At 43.8% G+C, this 15,665-nt stretch overlaps 1 protein-coding gene across 1 annotated transcript in view; it reads left to right on the top strand.

Moving 5' to 3' along the window:
* The window catches only part of LOC115323506, a 40,651-nt gene that overhangs the window by 12,992 nt on the left and 11,994 nt on the right, over positions 1 to 15,665 (top strand). The window contains exons 4-6 of the mRNA XM_040209588.2: positions 6,654 to 6,719; positions 8,756 to 8,913; positions 10,143 to 10,180. Of these exons, the coding sequence (XP_040065522.2) occupies positions 6,654 to 6,719; positions 8,756 to 8,913; positions 10,143 to 10,180 (262 nt within the window). The remainder of the gene's footprint in view (positions 1 to 6,653; positions 6,720 to 8,755; positions 8,914 to 10,142; positions 10,181 to 15,665) is intronic.

Raw genomic sequence — 15,665 nt, 5'->3', positions numbered from 1 at the left:
GGCACATTCAAAACTAGTCGTTAGTTTCTTAGAGAGCAGCAGTTTCGTAGGGCGACATTGTTACCCGTTGAAGGTTATAAAACGTGCAGTACAACTGTTAGCTCGGGGTCTTTAACGTGCATTACGCAGTATACGTGGTACACGATCGCACGACGGTAGGATGCAGATGGGCGACTGAACCCAGGGTCCCTGCTAAAGCCCCTTGATAAAGGCGTTTTTTACAAGTACCGCCAACCATTGTTGGGGAAACGCGCAAGACACGTGCCACGAGCGGGTGCTCCGCCGCCATTCGCTTTCAAGGGCCAGTCATTTTAGTGCTGCGCCTCCAGTTGCCTCACAGGGTCACTTGAGACACGGGCGTCGTGCACTGGCACTTTCGAGGTTATTTGAAAGAGCAACGCAAGCACATCGAGGGGATTTAGTCCCTACACGTTCCGCCAACGTTGGGTTCCGAAGCGTGAGCTCCGTGCTTTGAACGGAGCTCGCGCTCGAGCATTTCTCCACGTGCTCTGATCTGCGGTGCCACACCGCACTCGGCCAACGGTCCCCCGCCGCACTTGGTTTAGCCAGTGAGCTCAACCAAATGAGCTATGCTTAGAGTATCGGCACTTTCGATTGGTTAGTAATTAATCAAACGCAACTGTCGATCGTCATGATTCAAAAGTTTCGGTGTCAAGCAGCTCGCGTAATATTGCTTTGCTTTGTCACGAACTGTTTAAACATTTGTGGAGGACAGAAAGGTGTTTTCTGTGATTTCAAAAGCTTCAGATAACTGACAACCATTATTTTAACCACCAAGATGTCTATGAAGCGTAACTTACTTAGATGTTCTAGTTTAGCCCGACCGCATAGGCATAGAAAGAGAACAAACAGCTTGACCTTATGCTCTTGGCGCTGCTTCAGTGGCTTTATCAGCCCGTAGCGTTGGCTGCGTTCCGAACTAAGGTAAAACAAAGAAAATATTCAGATCTTAGGCTCTCACAAGACATACCTACAAAAATCACTTAACAAACCCCAATAAAAAAAATTGCGGGTTTATTTTGACTAATTGGAGATCTTTTGACGTGCAACCGAAATCTCAGATTGGCCTCCGTCGGATTGCGGGCACCTCGGCCGATATTTAAACCCAACAAATATAGATTTATGTGCCAGCGCGTTGGGCTCAAAGACATTGAGACGATTTAATGTTTTGTGTTTTGTTTTAATATCATTGCCACTTAAGAGCCACCGAGGTGGTTTTTGAAACAAAATATAGTCAAACCATTCCGACAAGCATAGTTTCATTGCGAAAATGGTGTTTCCATGTGATAAAAGCATTAAAATATTGTTGCATACGTGGCGGAATCTGAAATGGCAGAATGCATTTTGCATTTCATGGCGCCCATTTTATTTGGATCGCGTCGGGAATGCGTACCGACGCACAGTAGAACGCGCGCAAAAGTAGCTGTGGTGCACCCGCAGCCTCGCACTTGTGTTTCTGACATCTCTGGCTCGCTCAGTGCGGGCATCCAGGCATCTGACACCGTGACATCTGGCGATTTTTCTGTCGTTCACGTGGCGTTCCAAGCGGCACACGACGGAAGATGCACATCAAGCTGTTCTTGAACACGTGTCGCCATCTGTACTTTAAATTAAGAAACTAGAATTTGCCGTAACTGAATGGGAAAAGTTTGAGGTCTTATAACATTTTAACGTGCAATATATCAATATCGAAGTTCTGGAAAATGTAATATCGAAGGATGCTTCATAATTTAATGTCTCGTTATTTTAATTAGTTAACGTGATTTCGTTTTTATAGCGCCTTAAAATTATGCTATTTTAAACTTTATTTTTTATCTTAAATTATACACTATCTGTACAGCTCGTTGCTTACTTTTTTAATTTATTACATGCAACCAAACTCTCACGCAAATTATCGTGGACCATGGGACGTTATAACTCGAGAAATATTTTTTCAACATTAGAGACTGCGGTCTATTAAAATAATAATTATTAAATAACAAATAAAAGTAATCGTAGTTTTGAGACATTAAAGGATTGTCGAAACACAGCTCTTTAATTTGACATTAACTTTATAATTGTAAGTTACATAGAACAAAACTTATAAGCCGTCAAAGAAGCACCAAAACGTCCTGCACGGTGGGGTTGCACCTTAACTGTCCCATGGAGCGCCGTCGGCGTTGTTTGTAACAACCAAATACGAGCAATCTAAGAGAGGGTAGCGCGCGCTCGGCAGCCAATCTCTCCTCCCTCTTGGGCCACGTTTTAAACACTCTCTCCACCCTCTCGCGTCACGTGTCAGGTGTGGCTAGAAACCTGGAAAAAAAAAAGGGGGGGGGGGGATATAGGGGAATGGAAATTCACGCTCTTCACGCTCTGGCGTCGCTGCCGTGTCAGGCGTTGCCGGATGGAGGAAGGGGGGGGGGGGAAGGGCGCGGCCGCTTCTGCTGCTTTCGCCGCCGGGGAACATCGTCGCGCGTGAGGCATCCATTCTATATCGTGGGCGGCCGCAACCCCGGCAGTAGCGAAACGTGGCCGCCCACGCCAGTACACCGCAGACGAACTTTGGGAGCGGAAGAACGACATTCACGCTTTCGCATACAAATCTCATAAGAAGTGCTTTTTATACACCGAGTGCGGAGGTAAACAAAAGCAAATAATGTCTCAACTTCCAGGGGGTGCATGTTACTTCCAGTGGGCTATTGATTTTCCTTGTTTTTGAGGGCCCTCCGTTAGTAGCGCGTATTTAGTCTCACCGCAGTCTCACCGCCGAGGACTACCTGCGGTACGTCCTGAAATTACTTACACATGATCGGCATCATTTCGCGTTCTCTTGGGTGAAAAAAAAAATACTTGCTCATCAAGGAAATGACAAACCTGCCGAAGGTATCGTGGGCGCATTTTCAAGACTTCCTATTCGACTAGCCTGCTTCATATACCAGAAAAGGGCTCCAAAAGTTAAAACTTACAAATCCCTAAACGCGACCAACTACTTCTTGAATGGCAAGGCATCAGCGGTTGGCAGGTAACTCCCCCAGGTGCCGAAGATAGGCGCCGAAGTTCCGCGAAGGGGTCGCAGAGCAGGGTCTTGGTTTCAGCAGACAATCTTGCAACAGTTCCATTTAGCGCGCGACCAATAGCTCCCTTTAGCTTTCTTTAGCGCGAAGCAGGTCTCCGTAATGCAGAATTTTCTCGTGTTTTCAATCGCTTGCTTTGGCATTGAAGGTTCCTTTCCCAGATCACCATGCACGCTGCATTTGTAAGTGTCGTAATGTCCCATCATTGTGCGTAGATGGTAGATCGTTGCGCCGCAGCATCGGCGCCGCATCCTCGCGTTTGTCGCATTGCGCCATCTGTCGGCAGCACATCGAAGTAGGCTAGCACTATCTGCCAATGCCGTCGTTCTTCTATCACCCAGGCTCGACGCCGTCGGTGGCGTCCCTCGTCTCCAGATAATCGAAATCAGCCTAAAAGCACGACAAAAAAAAAGGGTTGTGTGTAAATGTTTATACAGCCTAGAACTTGGTCTGCCTCAACGGGCGACGACTCTCCCAGCTGTAGATGAGAAATTTAGCCAGTGCGGTACAACCACTAGCCTGGGATCTTTAGCGTGCATCGCGCAGTAGTGATACACACCGCACGCCGGTACGTAGCTCACCCAGATCAAAACGAGCAGGAATGGGAATTGAACCCAGGATCCTGGGGTTCTGCAGGGCGAGCTTTCGTTCCACGTGCTCCGAGCTGGTGTGCGCTAGCCCACTCGGCCACCGATCCCCCCTAAAAGCACGACACTGGGGCATTTCTAGAGTGTAGCTATAAGGAATTGCTCGCTAGTGAACCAAGAGCCGTCGCGCACTTAATAAAAAAACAAAGTAAACATAGGATCGAGAACCGGAAGTATTTCTCTTTCCCTGTCATGGCGGCTGGAGGTGATGAACACACTTTGTATAGAATGCGCGATGCGGGCGTTTCTTTGCACTATAAGACACAAGTTCCAAGGGGAGGCCACCGAGAGCCTCCGCACGGGCCTCTCGGTTGCCTCTCCTTACGCCGCACAGCTAAACATGCACCACACTTCCCCAGACGTTCCCTCTAGCCTTTTCGCTCTTGCCGCCACCACATTGCCAGAAGGCCACCCCTCGCCTTCCCGCGACTCTGGTCACGTGTCTTCGGTCTCTCCTCCGCGAACCTCGCTCTCTCCAGCATATCTGCCGTTGGCTTTAGCCCAGTAACCAAGTGGAGGCTCCACTCTGCTATGCCTCACATCTGGCCCAGTCGCCCACAAAAACTTTAAATTAGCCTCTCTGTCTTTCTTGCCCATCGAAACCTTCCTAGCTCGCGTAAACAAGTAAACGCCCTCTTTTGTTGTCTCATCATGCCGCTCATCAAATGGGAGGACCCCATCGCCGCAGATCTCACCGTCTTCACAGCGGACCTAATTCGTGAAGAACTTGGAAGGCGTACGTCTCAAACTTCGAAGGCTGTTCTACCATGGTTCAAAACGTCATGATTTTATCGCCGGTTCATCAGGGATTTTGTCAAAGTCATCGACCCTCTTCAGCTGATTATACATTCGGGAATTTACGAGTGGACACCGGCGCGCAAGTAAGCGTTCCAAGTGATTCGTCAAAGCCTCACATAAAAAAAATGTAATTTCTGTTTCTTCATCTCCGACTTTTGTATCATGGCTGGATCTAGAAAGAAGGTGTCTTGTTCTGACAAGCTATATATAGCTATCTGTAATCTTTCCCGGTACCGTTCTTAAACTAAACAATTGCACTACCTCTACGGCACTTTTTTTTTCTAAGATAGTAATAATAAAATTGTGCCGCAGAAAAATATAGAAATTGATAAGCTGTAGAACTGAGATGCTGGAGCCGGTGGCTTCAAGGTTAAGGGACACTGACACCCCCCAAAAATTTGTTTTTCCATTTTTTGCCAGGCGCTCCATTATGGTGTCGGAGGACTACCCAATTAATATTTTGCAACAGAGTAGCGTATTTTTTTAATAAAGCCGAAAGACGCAACTGCTCGAAACCGAAACCGAAACCCGACGGAGGTTGGAGAAGTGGAGAGAAGAGAGTGAGTTGCGGAAGTCACGTGGCTACACCCGACCGTGCGTTCTTTTTTTTTTTTCTCCTCTCCGTAGCAGACGACACGACATGCGGCGTACGGGAGCTGTTCGCTGTGCGATTCTTTTGCAGTTATGTTTGTTCCGCTCGTTGTTCTGTACTCCAAGATGAGTTGTTTTGTACATTGAGGAGTTGGAGATGAGTAGTGAATGCCCGTGGTGAACTTCCATGATCGGCTCCGAAAAGAATACACCCAAGTTGTTGCGTGAAGAGCTGGCTCACATGTCCTGCGTCCGAAAAAAAAAGGGTCGTTGTGCGATAGAGTTTCCAAAAGATCAACGGGATCGGGACCAATGGCTGGCTGCAATTCAACATATATACGGGCACCTCGGAAGGCGGACGCTACCTGATTTATATGCTCCTTGCATTTTGTGGAAAGTGATTACATTGAGTTCGCAAGTGTAAAAAAGGAAATCCCATACCATTTAATTCAGCGAAGTGTCGTCCACAACATTTGTTTATTTTTTTGTTTGTTTCTTCAGTGATAATTGTAAAAAAAAAAAGATATGTAAACATCAAAAAATGTTTGAAAAAAAAACATTTTCACGGGGGATCGAATGCAGTTCTACCGCAAGTGAAGCGGACGTCTTTCCCACTGAGATACTGGAGCGCCTCATCACGCCTTTATCAAAGGGCTTTACTCATCACTGGTGGATCTCTTTCCGTAGTAATGATTCAGCCGGTAAACTGTAAGTTCGAAAGTTTGCTGCCGATTTTCCTCTAGCAAAAGCACTCCCGGGTCGAAGTCGGGAAGCACCACGCATTGGCGACATTTGCTCCTAGTAAAGAAATCATACGCGTGCATATTCAAGTCGAAGTAGACACGTCGTGCTTGACGTTTGCGCGAGCGATGTGTTCAGCCACGAGAAGGGAGCGACGGCTCGGCGACGTCTTCGTGCAAATCGGCTTGGTGGTCGGGCGTGTCGTACGGGATGTATACCAATTCTTTTGATCAGTCCCCAATTTCTCTTTTAAAGGTAGACAGATTTCGCCGGTACCGCGAACAACAGTTCTGAAATAAAGGTCCCACGCCCGTTGTCCGCTGCCATCGTCGTCCCCGCGAGTCCCACGATACGCGAAACGACGAACGCACAGAATGCTTCCGGTTGTCTGTGGAACTTTTTTTTTTTCAGTCAACGTATTTGCAGCTTTTTAGAAGCCACAAAAAATTGGTTTCACTTTTTTTTTCTATTTTTAATATTGAGTGTGTGCCTTCAGTGACCTACGACTTTGATTAAATTTGGTGGTCGCATCGATACCTTAGAAAACGGCTAGTGACCGCGGAAACGAGAGTGAGCGAGACTCGAACCGGCCAGTTCTTGATCGGCGGTTTTCGGGCGGAAAGAAACCGAATTTCGAGCCGCAAATTCTGTTCTGGGTAGTTGAGCTCTCATATGTCACGTACAACTAAAAACCTCGGCGAGCATAAATAACCTGTCACTGTCCCTTTAAGAGATAAACGTTCAATCGTATTCACTTCAATTTTTTTTACGCCAACTTTTCTTTTTTGTTACATTTCAGCTTCTTATTTACGTGGAACACAGGGAATCTTACCGGCTCTCGTTGAAGCTCGTAGGAATGGAACAGGTTTGTAATATACCACAGTATTAGTGTGGATGCTTGAACCATTCGTGTTAGTACATAGTTAGTTATCCACGCTACCTTAATATTTGGCTACACAATTTAGGAGCGGGAAATCAAAAAACAAAATAATTGGGGTAGCTGATGAATACAAAAATAAAGTACTTAGAATTTCGTCGCGTGTTTTACATAAAGTAGTTTATAAGCCCGTTTACGTGACGTACTTCTAGCTAGAATTTCCACCGGATACCATGCATGAACTTTCGCGCCATGTGGAGGCAGTGTTTTCCAGTACGCTCGTGTTCTTTCGCGTCGTTATCGATTGCGTCTGCTGGAGTAGTTTGTGACACAAAGAAGGATCGTTTGGCGCTAACTTTTGCCCGGTCAAGCTTTCATTTGGAGTGCAGACGAGCCAGTGTCCGAATACTAGACCTCTCGGCGGTCACAATGACAACGCTTGAAGGCGCAGGAACCAACATTGGCCGGGTCGACTCCGAAATTGTAAAATCGTAATAAATAGGAATCGCTCTAGCCCAAGTATGTCTTTGGTTTAACTTACGGAGTCTTGTAATCAACGGAGCCACTCGTCATGCCTCTGCGTTTTGCCAACACAAACAACCGAATACTTCACGTTGTTTTTGATACTTATTCCCTTCCGCCGGAGATCACAGTGTGTGGAATCCATTCCCGCGCTTAGCTGTTCATTCATCAAGCAAAAACTGCCGAGTCATTGAGCTGCGGGCGCATGCGCGGAGTCTGCTATTCCCGCGAAGCGAGCTAGGCACTCTCCAAGAATGCGCTTCACGACGCCGTACACAGAGATGGCAACGAACAAGAGACGAATATTGGAATGCTCATTGTACATACGTTTCGCAAATCGTAGTTCAGACTGATCGATTGTACTCAGGCGTAAACTGGTTTCATGCGATGAGCTTCAGGAACCGGCCGAAGGTTAACGTGGAGATAGTCTCGCTTTCTATCACGTTCGAGAACAATGCTTAGGTTTTGCCGGAATGTGTGAACCTGAAGTTTTTGGGCGATTGATCGTTGGAGCCAAATCTTGATTTTGCTCACAATTTTAGTTTGTTTTGCTTTATCGTAAAATGTGATGTTATCATATGATCGGAATGCTTTCAAATCATACAAAAATTTAAACGATTTTTTTACGAATATGCAGAATAATTTAATTGTCAAGAGCACAACAAGATTTGATGCACATGCACTACTTAACATTATGTCTCTGGCCTTTCAAAATGAGGAAAGTTGCTTTCCTCTCTATGTCAGAAAACTGGAATTTTTGGTTTTGGGTTTCGGGTCTTAACAGTGCAAATCAAATTATATTTTGACAGTTTCAAAGTTATACAATATTCGCGGTACGCGCTAGGTGGTCCTCGCGCCTTTACTTTAGAAGACTTTATTTAACAAGTAATTTTGTAGAATTTTTAAAGGTACAAGACCCGCAACGTTAATTTATATTTAGGGTTTCATGCATTTGGTGTATGCTAAAAAAATATCGAGAATAGTACTGCCCAAGCAGTTTTTATTGAATAGTATAAAAACAGAAAATCCTCAAAGTCTTACATTTCTCCAATAAGAGACTCCAAGTTTCAAGGGGAAAAATTTCATCTACAGTTTTAGTCTATGTTGGCACAAAACAAAGCCATAGATGAACTTTCTACATAGCTGCTCCTTTGCTAACGACACCTTTTTTGTTGCTCTGTTTTGTTGTTTTTGTTGTTGTTGTTGTTGCTTTAGATTAGGGCGTTTAAATATTTTGGGTCCCTGGAAACAAACCCTGTTCTGACGCCTTGTTTTTATCGCGTAAGCGACTGTGAACACCATTTTTATCGACACCTAGTATTTCGACCAAAATCACCGATTTTTTGAGAAATTAAAACGTTCCCTAAATCGAGGAAAAAGAAACCGCGTAGGTACGGAAGTCTCCTTATACTTTATGTTTGTGAGTTGCGTTTCTCTCTGAGTTATTTCATGTCTGTGCAGCTTTTTTTTTTTGCACGTTGTTTTTCTTACGCAACGCTCAGCTGGACAAACATATGACGGAAAGGTTGCTTGTGAACTCTACGGAACATGATATGATTATAGAGGAAGAACGTGTGTTGTTGCCACAAGAAGCGATTCGTCTCATGAAATCGGTGGATCGAGGAATAAAGGAGCTTGACGCATATATCGTGCTTACAAGGTAAGTAATTCGGTTTAAAACCTTGCGTTGTACAATTGTAATTGTCGCAGTTGTTTTCTTGGCGATTGTTTTAGCAGGGAAATCAAATGGTTGTATAGGTCACGTGACAGCAATTTCACCAGCTCAATTTAGGTCGAAAACTGGATTGGTGTTAGTTTACATTACGTCAATGTTCCGGTTATTCATATAAAAAATAGCGCAAAAGAGACGGGACAAAAAGACGAAGAAGCACACAGGACAAACACTATTTTTGCGCTATTTTTAATATGAATGTCCACTACCAACTTGCCCAGCAGACCAAGCTTTTACAATACGTTCCGGTTATGTTTAGGGGGTAATCTGAATTAGTCTATAGGACAAGTGACGTCCATTTCACCCGCTAAATTTAACGTGCGAATTGGATTGGTGCTTAGCTCACAAGGCGTAAGTTTTGCCGCTAAACGTAGCAGGAAATCTAAATTTCCACATTGGTCACGTGACATCAATAAGTAGTTAGTTAACTTTGTTAAATAATTAGTTTGAAAACAAATTATTGATTTGTTAACTAATTCGTTAATTTGGTAACTAAATAGTTAACTTTGTTAAATAAATATTTACCTCAATTAATAACAGAACTTCGGCTTAGGGTGTTAGTCCTGTCACACAGTGGGGTCCGAAGTTAGGGTGACGGCGGCAAGGTTCCGCCAAAAGAGATGAAGGGTGCATATTTTTAGTTTTTTCGCTCGATCCCCCAAAGGTCCTTTTGGCGATCCCATTCACGTCCTGGGCCCCTAGATTCGTCAAACACTAAGTTGGGGCCGAAGTTTACTGAGCTCTCCGTTTGGACTCTGGCGAAGATGACGCCACGCTTTGGTCGCTGGAGTCCAATCAGCACGATCCGGGAACTTTCGCCTTTAGCTCTTTGTTTCTTCTGTCCCGAGTCCCTGGTGACTGCTCCAATGCATTGGCTCCAGGGGGGTGGGTGGGGGAAGCATGCTTTTTATTCTTTTAGGCTTGGTCCAGCAAGGTATCGCAAATTATAAAGGGTACAGCTGTTAATATCCACCAATCAATTCACGGCCATGAAGAGCGCGATGCAAGACGATTGTGAGTATACCAGGGACGATTAGCTTTTTTAGCGCACCCTGCTAACACAGTAGGGAAATGACTTGCATTGGTTATTCGGACTTCTTGTGAACAAGCTCAAGCTGCTTGAAAATTATAAATGTTTATTTTTATTTTTTATTCAGGCATCCTATATACAACCAAAGGGGGGAGGAACTTGACGGTGAGTACCTACTATAGTTTTGACAATTTCAGGTGTACTGCAGTGGCGTATCAAGTGTGTGGCCGCGGGGCCCTGGGCGCCGGGTACCAGCTGTCCCATCTCGCAGCACCCGGCACTCCTCCCCTCACGCCCCCCCAGCTTCACTGGTTTGTAGTGATCTAGGGGAGTAAAGAAAAGGGGAGGGAGGGGGGAGGTGCTACGAAGGACATAAGGGCCCCGGTTGCCGGATCCCCTAGCTACACCACTGGTTTACTGTACTCGCCATTCGAACTGCACGTAAACTTTCGCTATTCTCTGGCAGCACGCCAAAGAAACGAATAATTTAGCTTAAGTTTAGTAAACCTTGTTCTAATATAAGCCTAATGGTTTTTTTAAAGTGTTAGGTTGTTTGTTTTTCCTGTGACTATTTTTGGGAGGTTCGCCACGAAATTGCCAAACTTCAGGCAAAAATGCCACGCATCGACCAAACAATTAGCAGTAAAGCCCAATTCTGGCACTTGTTTGACAATTTGTGTTCAAAGTTCCCAGACTAAAACGGCACGACCAGGCAAAGAAGCGCAACTTTGGTCTTGGTCTGGTTATTTAAAGCTAAAATTCCCAAACTCTGACCAAAGAATATCAGGTTTTGTTATACTTCCTCTTTTTCTGGCTTTAAGTGCCCTAAACTGCCTGACAAAGACCAAAGTATGCCTCAAAGTTCTATTACTCTTGCAGTTTAAAAACTGGCGAAGTGCCACAAAATTAGAGAAAGTGGCCAAGTAAGTGCCTGTGAATAAGAGCGGTGATAAAAGGATTGCCTCTAACTACAGACCTGTGTCGCTCTTGAGCACATGCAGCAAGGTTCTTTACGACGCGGGTATTCCACAGTGACACAAGGTCTTCACACGTTCTGCGAATTTGCTACCGTAGTGGATATTGATGGTCAGGTGGATGCTATTTGTTGTGCCTCGCAAAGGCTATACACCTTTTTCGTTTAGCCTCGTACCCAGCCACGTTGTCCCCATATCCGGTTTGCGTTCTGAAAAAAACGCAAGCGATTTCAACCCGGAAAAAGAAAGAAAAGTATGGAAAGGACATGACAAGAAGGAATGACGGTTGCAATTAAAATGTTAACATGTTCTAGTGTTGAGGCGAGAGGAAAGCGATGTTTTCACGCATACCGGAAGTTCCTGAATTGAAGATGGCGGCGCCCACGTAAAAAAGGTGTATTGATAGTGTCTCGCTTAAGTGCCCTAAACTGCCTGACAAAAACAAATTATGCCTCCAAGTTCCTTCACTCTTGCTGTTTAAGAACTGGCGAAGTGCCACAAATTAGAAAGTGGCTAAGGAAGTGCCTATGAATAAGAGCGGTGATAAAAGGATTGCATCTAACTACAGACCTGTGTCGCTCTTGAGTACATGCAGCAAGGTTCTTTACGACGCGGGTATTCAACAGTGACACAAGGTCTTCACACGTTCTGTGAATTCGCTATCGTAGTGGATGATGATGGTCAGGTGGTTACTATTTTTTGGGCTTCGCCAAGGCTATTGATAGTGCCTCGCAACGCAAATTACTGCATACACTTAAGCAGTTACCTGGAATATACTAATTTTAGGAATTTTTTCCAGCCTTCGGGGAAACACCAGGTATAAATATATATATATATATATATATATATATATATATATATATATATATATATACAGGGTGTTTTTTTTATTCTTACACATATGTTTAAAAAAAACGTGAAAGCTACACTAAGGCGGTTTGTGCAGGTGGGTTATACGGCCAGGCGGACATATGTGGGTGGCTAATCTTTGCGATAAGTTGGCTAATTAATTAAAATTTGTTAATTAACTTTTTAATTCGTGGAAATAGACATATGATTTCAATTAGAAACTTCTAGAGCATCATCGAAAACCACTAAATCAACTATTTTTGGAAGGATATAACGCCGGGGAAGCATTTTACTGCGTTCTGTAAAAACGCTCCATTTGAACGCGTTTCTACATTTCGGTTTCTTATCGGAGCGCATCACCGCACCCGCGGTCCTGCTCCCCAGTGGCTGAGACGCGCAACACACGTGCGCCGTACTTCCCTCCATTCTACGAGGGAGGCGAGGAGGTGTCTTCGCGTCGCGAAGACACCTCCTCCCACCTTTTTTATATATATCGTGTGTGTGTGTGTGTGTGTGTGTGTGAGAGAGAGAGAGAGAGAGAGTGTGTGTGCGTGTGTGTGTGCTCGTGCGTGTTCGAGTATGGAGGGGGGGTTTGCTGGTGTGTGTATTTTGAGAGAAGAAAACTGAAGCACATCAAGCTGCAGCTTGCAAGTGGAGACGAACAAGAGAAGAGGGCGAACTGAGATTAAGGGGAATTACGTGCTGAGTAACAAACATTTACCTGTCACAATTTGCGGTCAGTTATCTGAAGCTTTATCTAAAATCACAAAAACGCTTTTGCGTCCTCCACAAATGTTTAAACAGTCCGCGACAGAGCAAAGCAATATTGCATCAGCTTCCTGACACCGGATCTAATGCAGAGGAAGTCGCACTTTTGAATCATGACGATCGGCAGTTGCGTTTGCTCTGCACCAGACCCATAATGGCGGCCTTCACAACACTGTCGGGGAAGAGAGTGCTGATACTCTAAACGCAGCTCATTTATTGGCTCTAGTTCCCGCGAAACTCCTTTTCCCTGACTGAAACTGAAAGTAAATATGAATAATACACCATTATTATAGCTTATTTAGTTATAACCAAATACACATAATGAGAGGAGGAAGCGGCTGGGTAGGAGAAACGCGGGTTTTATGTGCGACCGTTCTAACCGTCTCAAAAGAGAGAACGCGCGAGCTTTCGCTGGTTTAAAAAAGGCATCCAAAGAAAAGAGGCGGCACGCTGTGTTCTTTGTGTTTATGCGTCTAATTGCAAATTGTTGTGTGTACGTTTATACAGCCGGAAGTTAGTCCGCCTCATTGGGCGTCTAGTGTCTCAGCTGTAGATGAGCAATTTAGCCAGTGCCGTGCGCGACCGCACGCCGGTACGATGCTCTTCCAGATCGAAACGGGCAGGGGCGGGGAGGGTTCTGCAGTGGTCCGAGCTGGTGTGCGCTAGATCATGCACTCGGCCACCGACCCCCCCCCCCCTTTGTGCGTCTAATTTATATACAGGTATAAGTATTTGAAGATCGACGATGGACGTCGATCGTCTCGAGGTAATGTAACGTAATAACATTATATAAATAATAAGTTTGTTGAAGGACTGAACGACTCAATTTTTCAATTCTTGGATTGTAATATGGCGGTAGCCTATTGTACTTACTGTTAATGAAGAGCAATATGAGGTGACGAGGTAATGATTAAATGATGAGGCTCTATAAGGACGACGACATTAGTGGGTGTCGAACCACAACGTTCAGTGCCTGACTTGTTTCAAGTATCGTGTACCCAAAGACTTTTTTCACCCGTAACAGAATATGGTAGAATCAATGAGGATGCTGCTTTACAACTGTACGTGGGACAGGAAAACTGCACTGTGCAGAAAGTTTGAAAGTTTGAAAGTTTATTGGGTTTTTCACGGGCCATGCCCGGTAGGGAGGTAGTGGCAAAAGGCATTTCTGCCTGACTGGGCCTCTACCCCCCACAGTTTACAGAAGTGCAAAAGGTGGCACAATCATTGTATCATTCCCTCTGCCCAAACACACATGCCTGTGTACGCAAAATACATTTCATTCAACGGACTGAAAAAAAATGTTCATTTCACACAACAAAATAAAGAAAGAAAACTCAGAAGTTCTAGTATTCACATGTCCAGTGGTGAACCCAAGGTAACAAAAAACAAAACATTTCTACAACGCGTAACAAATGTCCTTGTCTATAATAATTTGTTTTATCCCTTTCTTGTACTTATAAAATGACAGTGCAAAATCAGTGTAATCTTCCATAGTGTTTAGTAATGCAGGAATCTGATAATCGATTTTTTGTTTTCCATAGTTCGTACGCACCTTAGGAGTTCTACGTTTACTATTTCTCAATAAACAAAGTTGTGAAGCAGATTCATCCACTCCGTAGAGTTTTCTTTTGTGTATTGTCTGCATAAGTTTGAAATAGTAGATTTGATTTGCTTTGAGCATGTTATGCTTAGTAAAATAAGGGCTGCTATGAAATTCGCGAAATTTGCACGGTAGTTTTCCAAAATTCGCAGAACCTTTTTTTGAAGTACGATTAGTTTACCATAGTTTGTGGACGTGGTTGTTCCCCATACCATAATTCCATAACAGAGCCTCGAGTAAAACAGGGAGTAGTATAAGTTTTTGGTAAGCCAATTGGGTATTAAGTTTGCTATTTTATACATGCATCCGACCACTCTTGATAATTCCCCCCTTAACTTGTTAATGTGAGTTGTCCAGGTGAGTTCTTCATTGAACCAGACTCCAAGAAACTTTTGTTCTTCTACTTGAGCTATTGGGAGGCCATTGAACTGTAGATGTATTTGGTTATTGTCACGTTTGTTTATGGGTCTAAATATTATATATTTTGTTTTTTCTGCATTAAGTTTGAGTTCGTTTTCTTCCAACCGTTTTGATAGCTTCACGAGGTAATCATTAGCCTGTTGTTGTAAGGATGCTTTTGTGTTGCTACTGAAGAAGACATTTGTATCGTCAGCATACATTACGAGATGAGGAGAATTTGGAATATTGGTTATGTCGTTTATATACACGAGGAAGAGTAGCGGGCCTAATATAGAGCCTTGTGGTACGCCATGTTTGATTTCTAATTCCTGGGATCTGATTTTATCGACAAAAACAAACTGTTTACGGTTTCGAAGGTAAGATTCAATTAAGTTCGATGCTATTCCTCGTACACCATAAGACTGCAGTTTTGAGAGTAAAATATTATGCTGTATAGAATCGAATGCCTTACTTAGATCGAGAAATAATCCGAGCGTGTATAGTCTATTTTCAATGTTTGTTATAATTCTGTCTTTTATATCCGTAAGTGCTAATTCAGTTGATTTTTCTTTTTGGAAACCGTATTGGGACTCTGTGATTACATTTTGCTTGGTAAAAAACTTTTGCAATCTAATGTTTATCACACCTTCAAATATTTTAGAAAATATTGGCAGCACCGATATTGGTCTGTAGTTTTTCAGATCATTTTTATTTCCGCCCTTATACACCATGCTAACCTTTGCAATTTTGAGATCATCTGGGAAAATGCCTGTCTGCAGCATGATGTTTACGATATGTGTCAAGATCGGGCTTATTACATTGGACACAACTTTAATTGGTAAGGGCTTGATTTCGTCTATCCCAGCTGCTACACTCGTTTTAATTTGTTTAATCAAATTACTTATTTCATTCGGGGATGTGGGTGCAAGCATTATAGAGCTTGATATATTCGATGTTCTAGCTGTACCACCGAATTCACAGTGAGTATTTTGTTCCCGTGGAGCACCAATATTTATAAAATGTTTATTCATGATATTTGCAAGTTCTTCACCAGCTA

The sequence above is a fragment of the Ixodes scapularis genome, unplaced genomic scaffold (assembly GCF_016920785.2).
Source record: "Ixodes scapularis isolate PalLabHiFi unplaced genomic scaffold, ASM1692078v2 PGA_scaffold10__122_contigs__length_95168666, whole genome shotgun sequence".
NCBI lineage: Eukaryota > Metazoa > Arthropoda > Arachnida > Ixodida > Ixodidae > Ixodes > Ixodes scapularis.
Note: the sequence above shows the minus strand (reverse complement) of the source record. Positions and strands in the feature narration are given on the sequence as shown.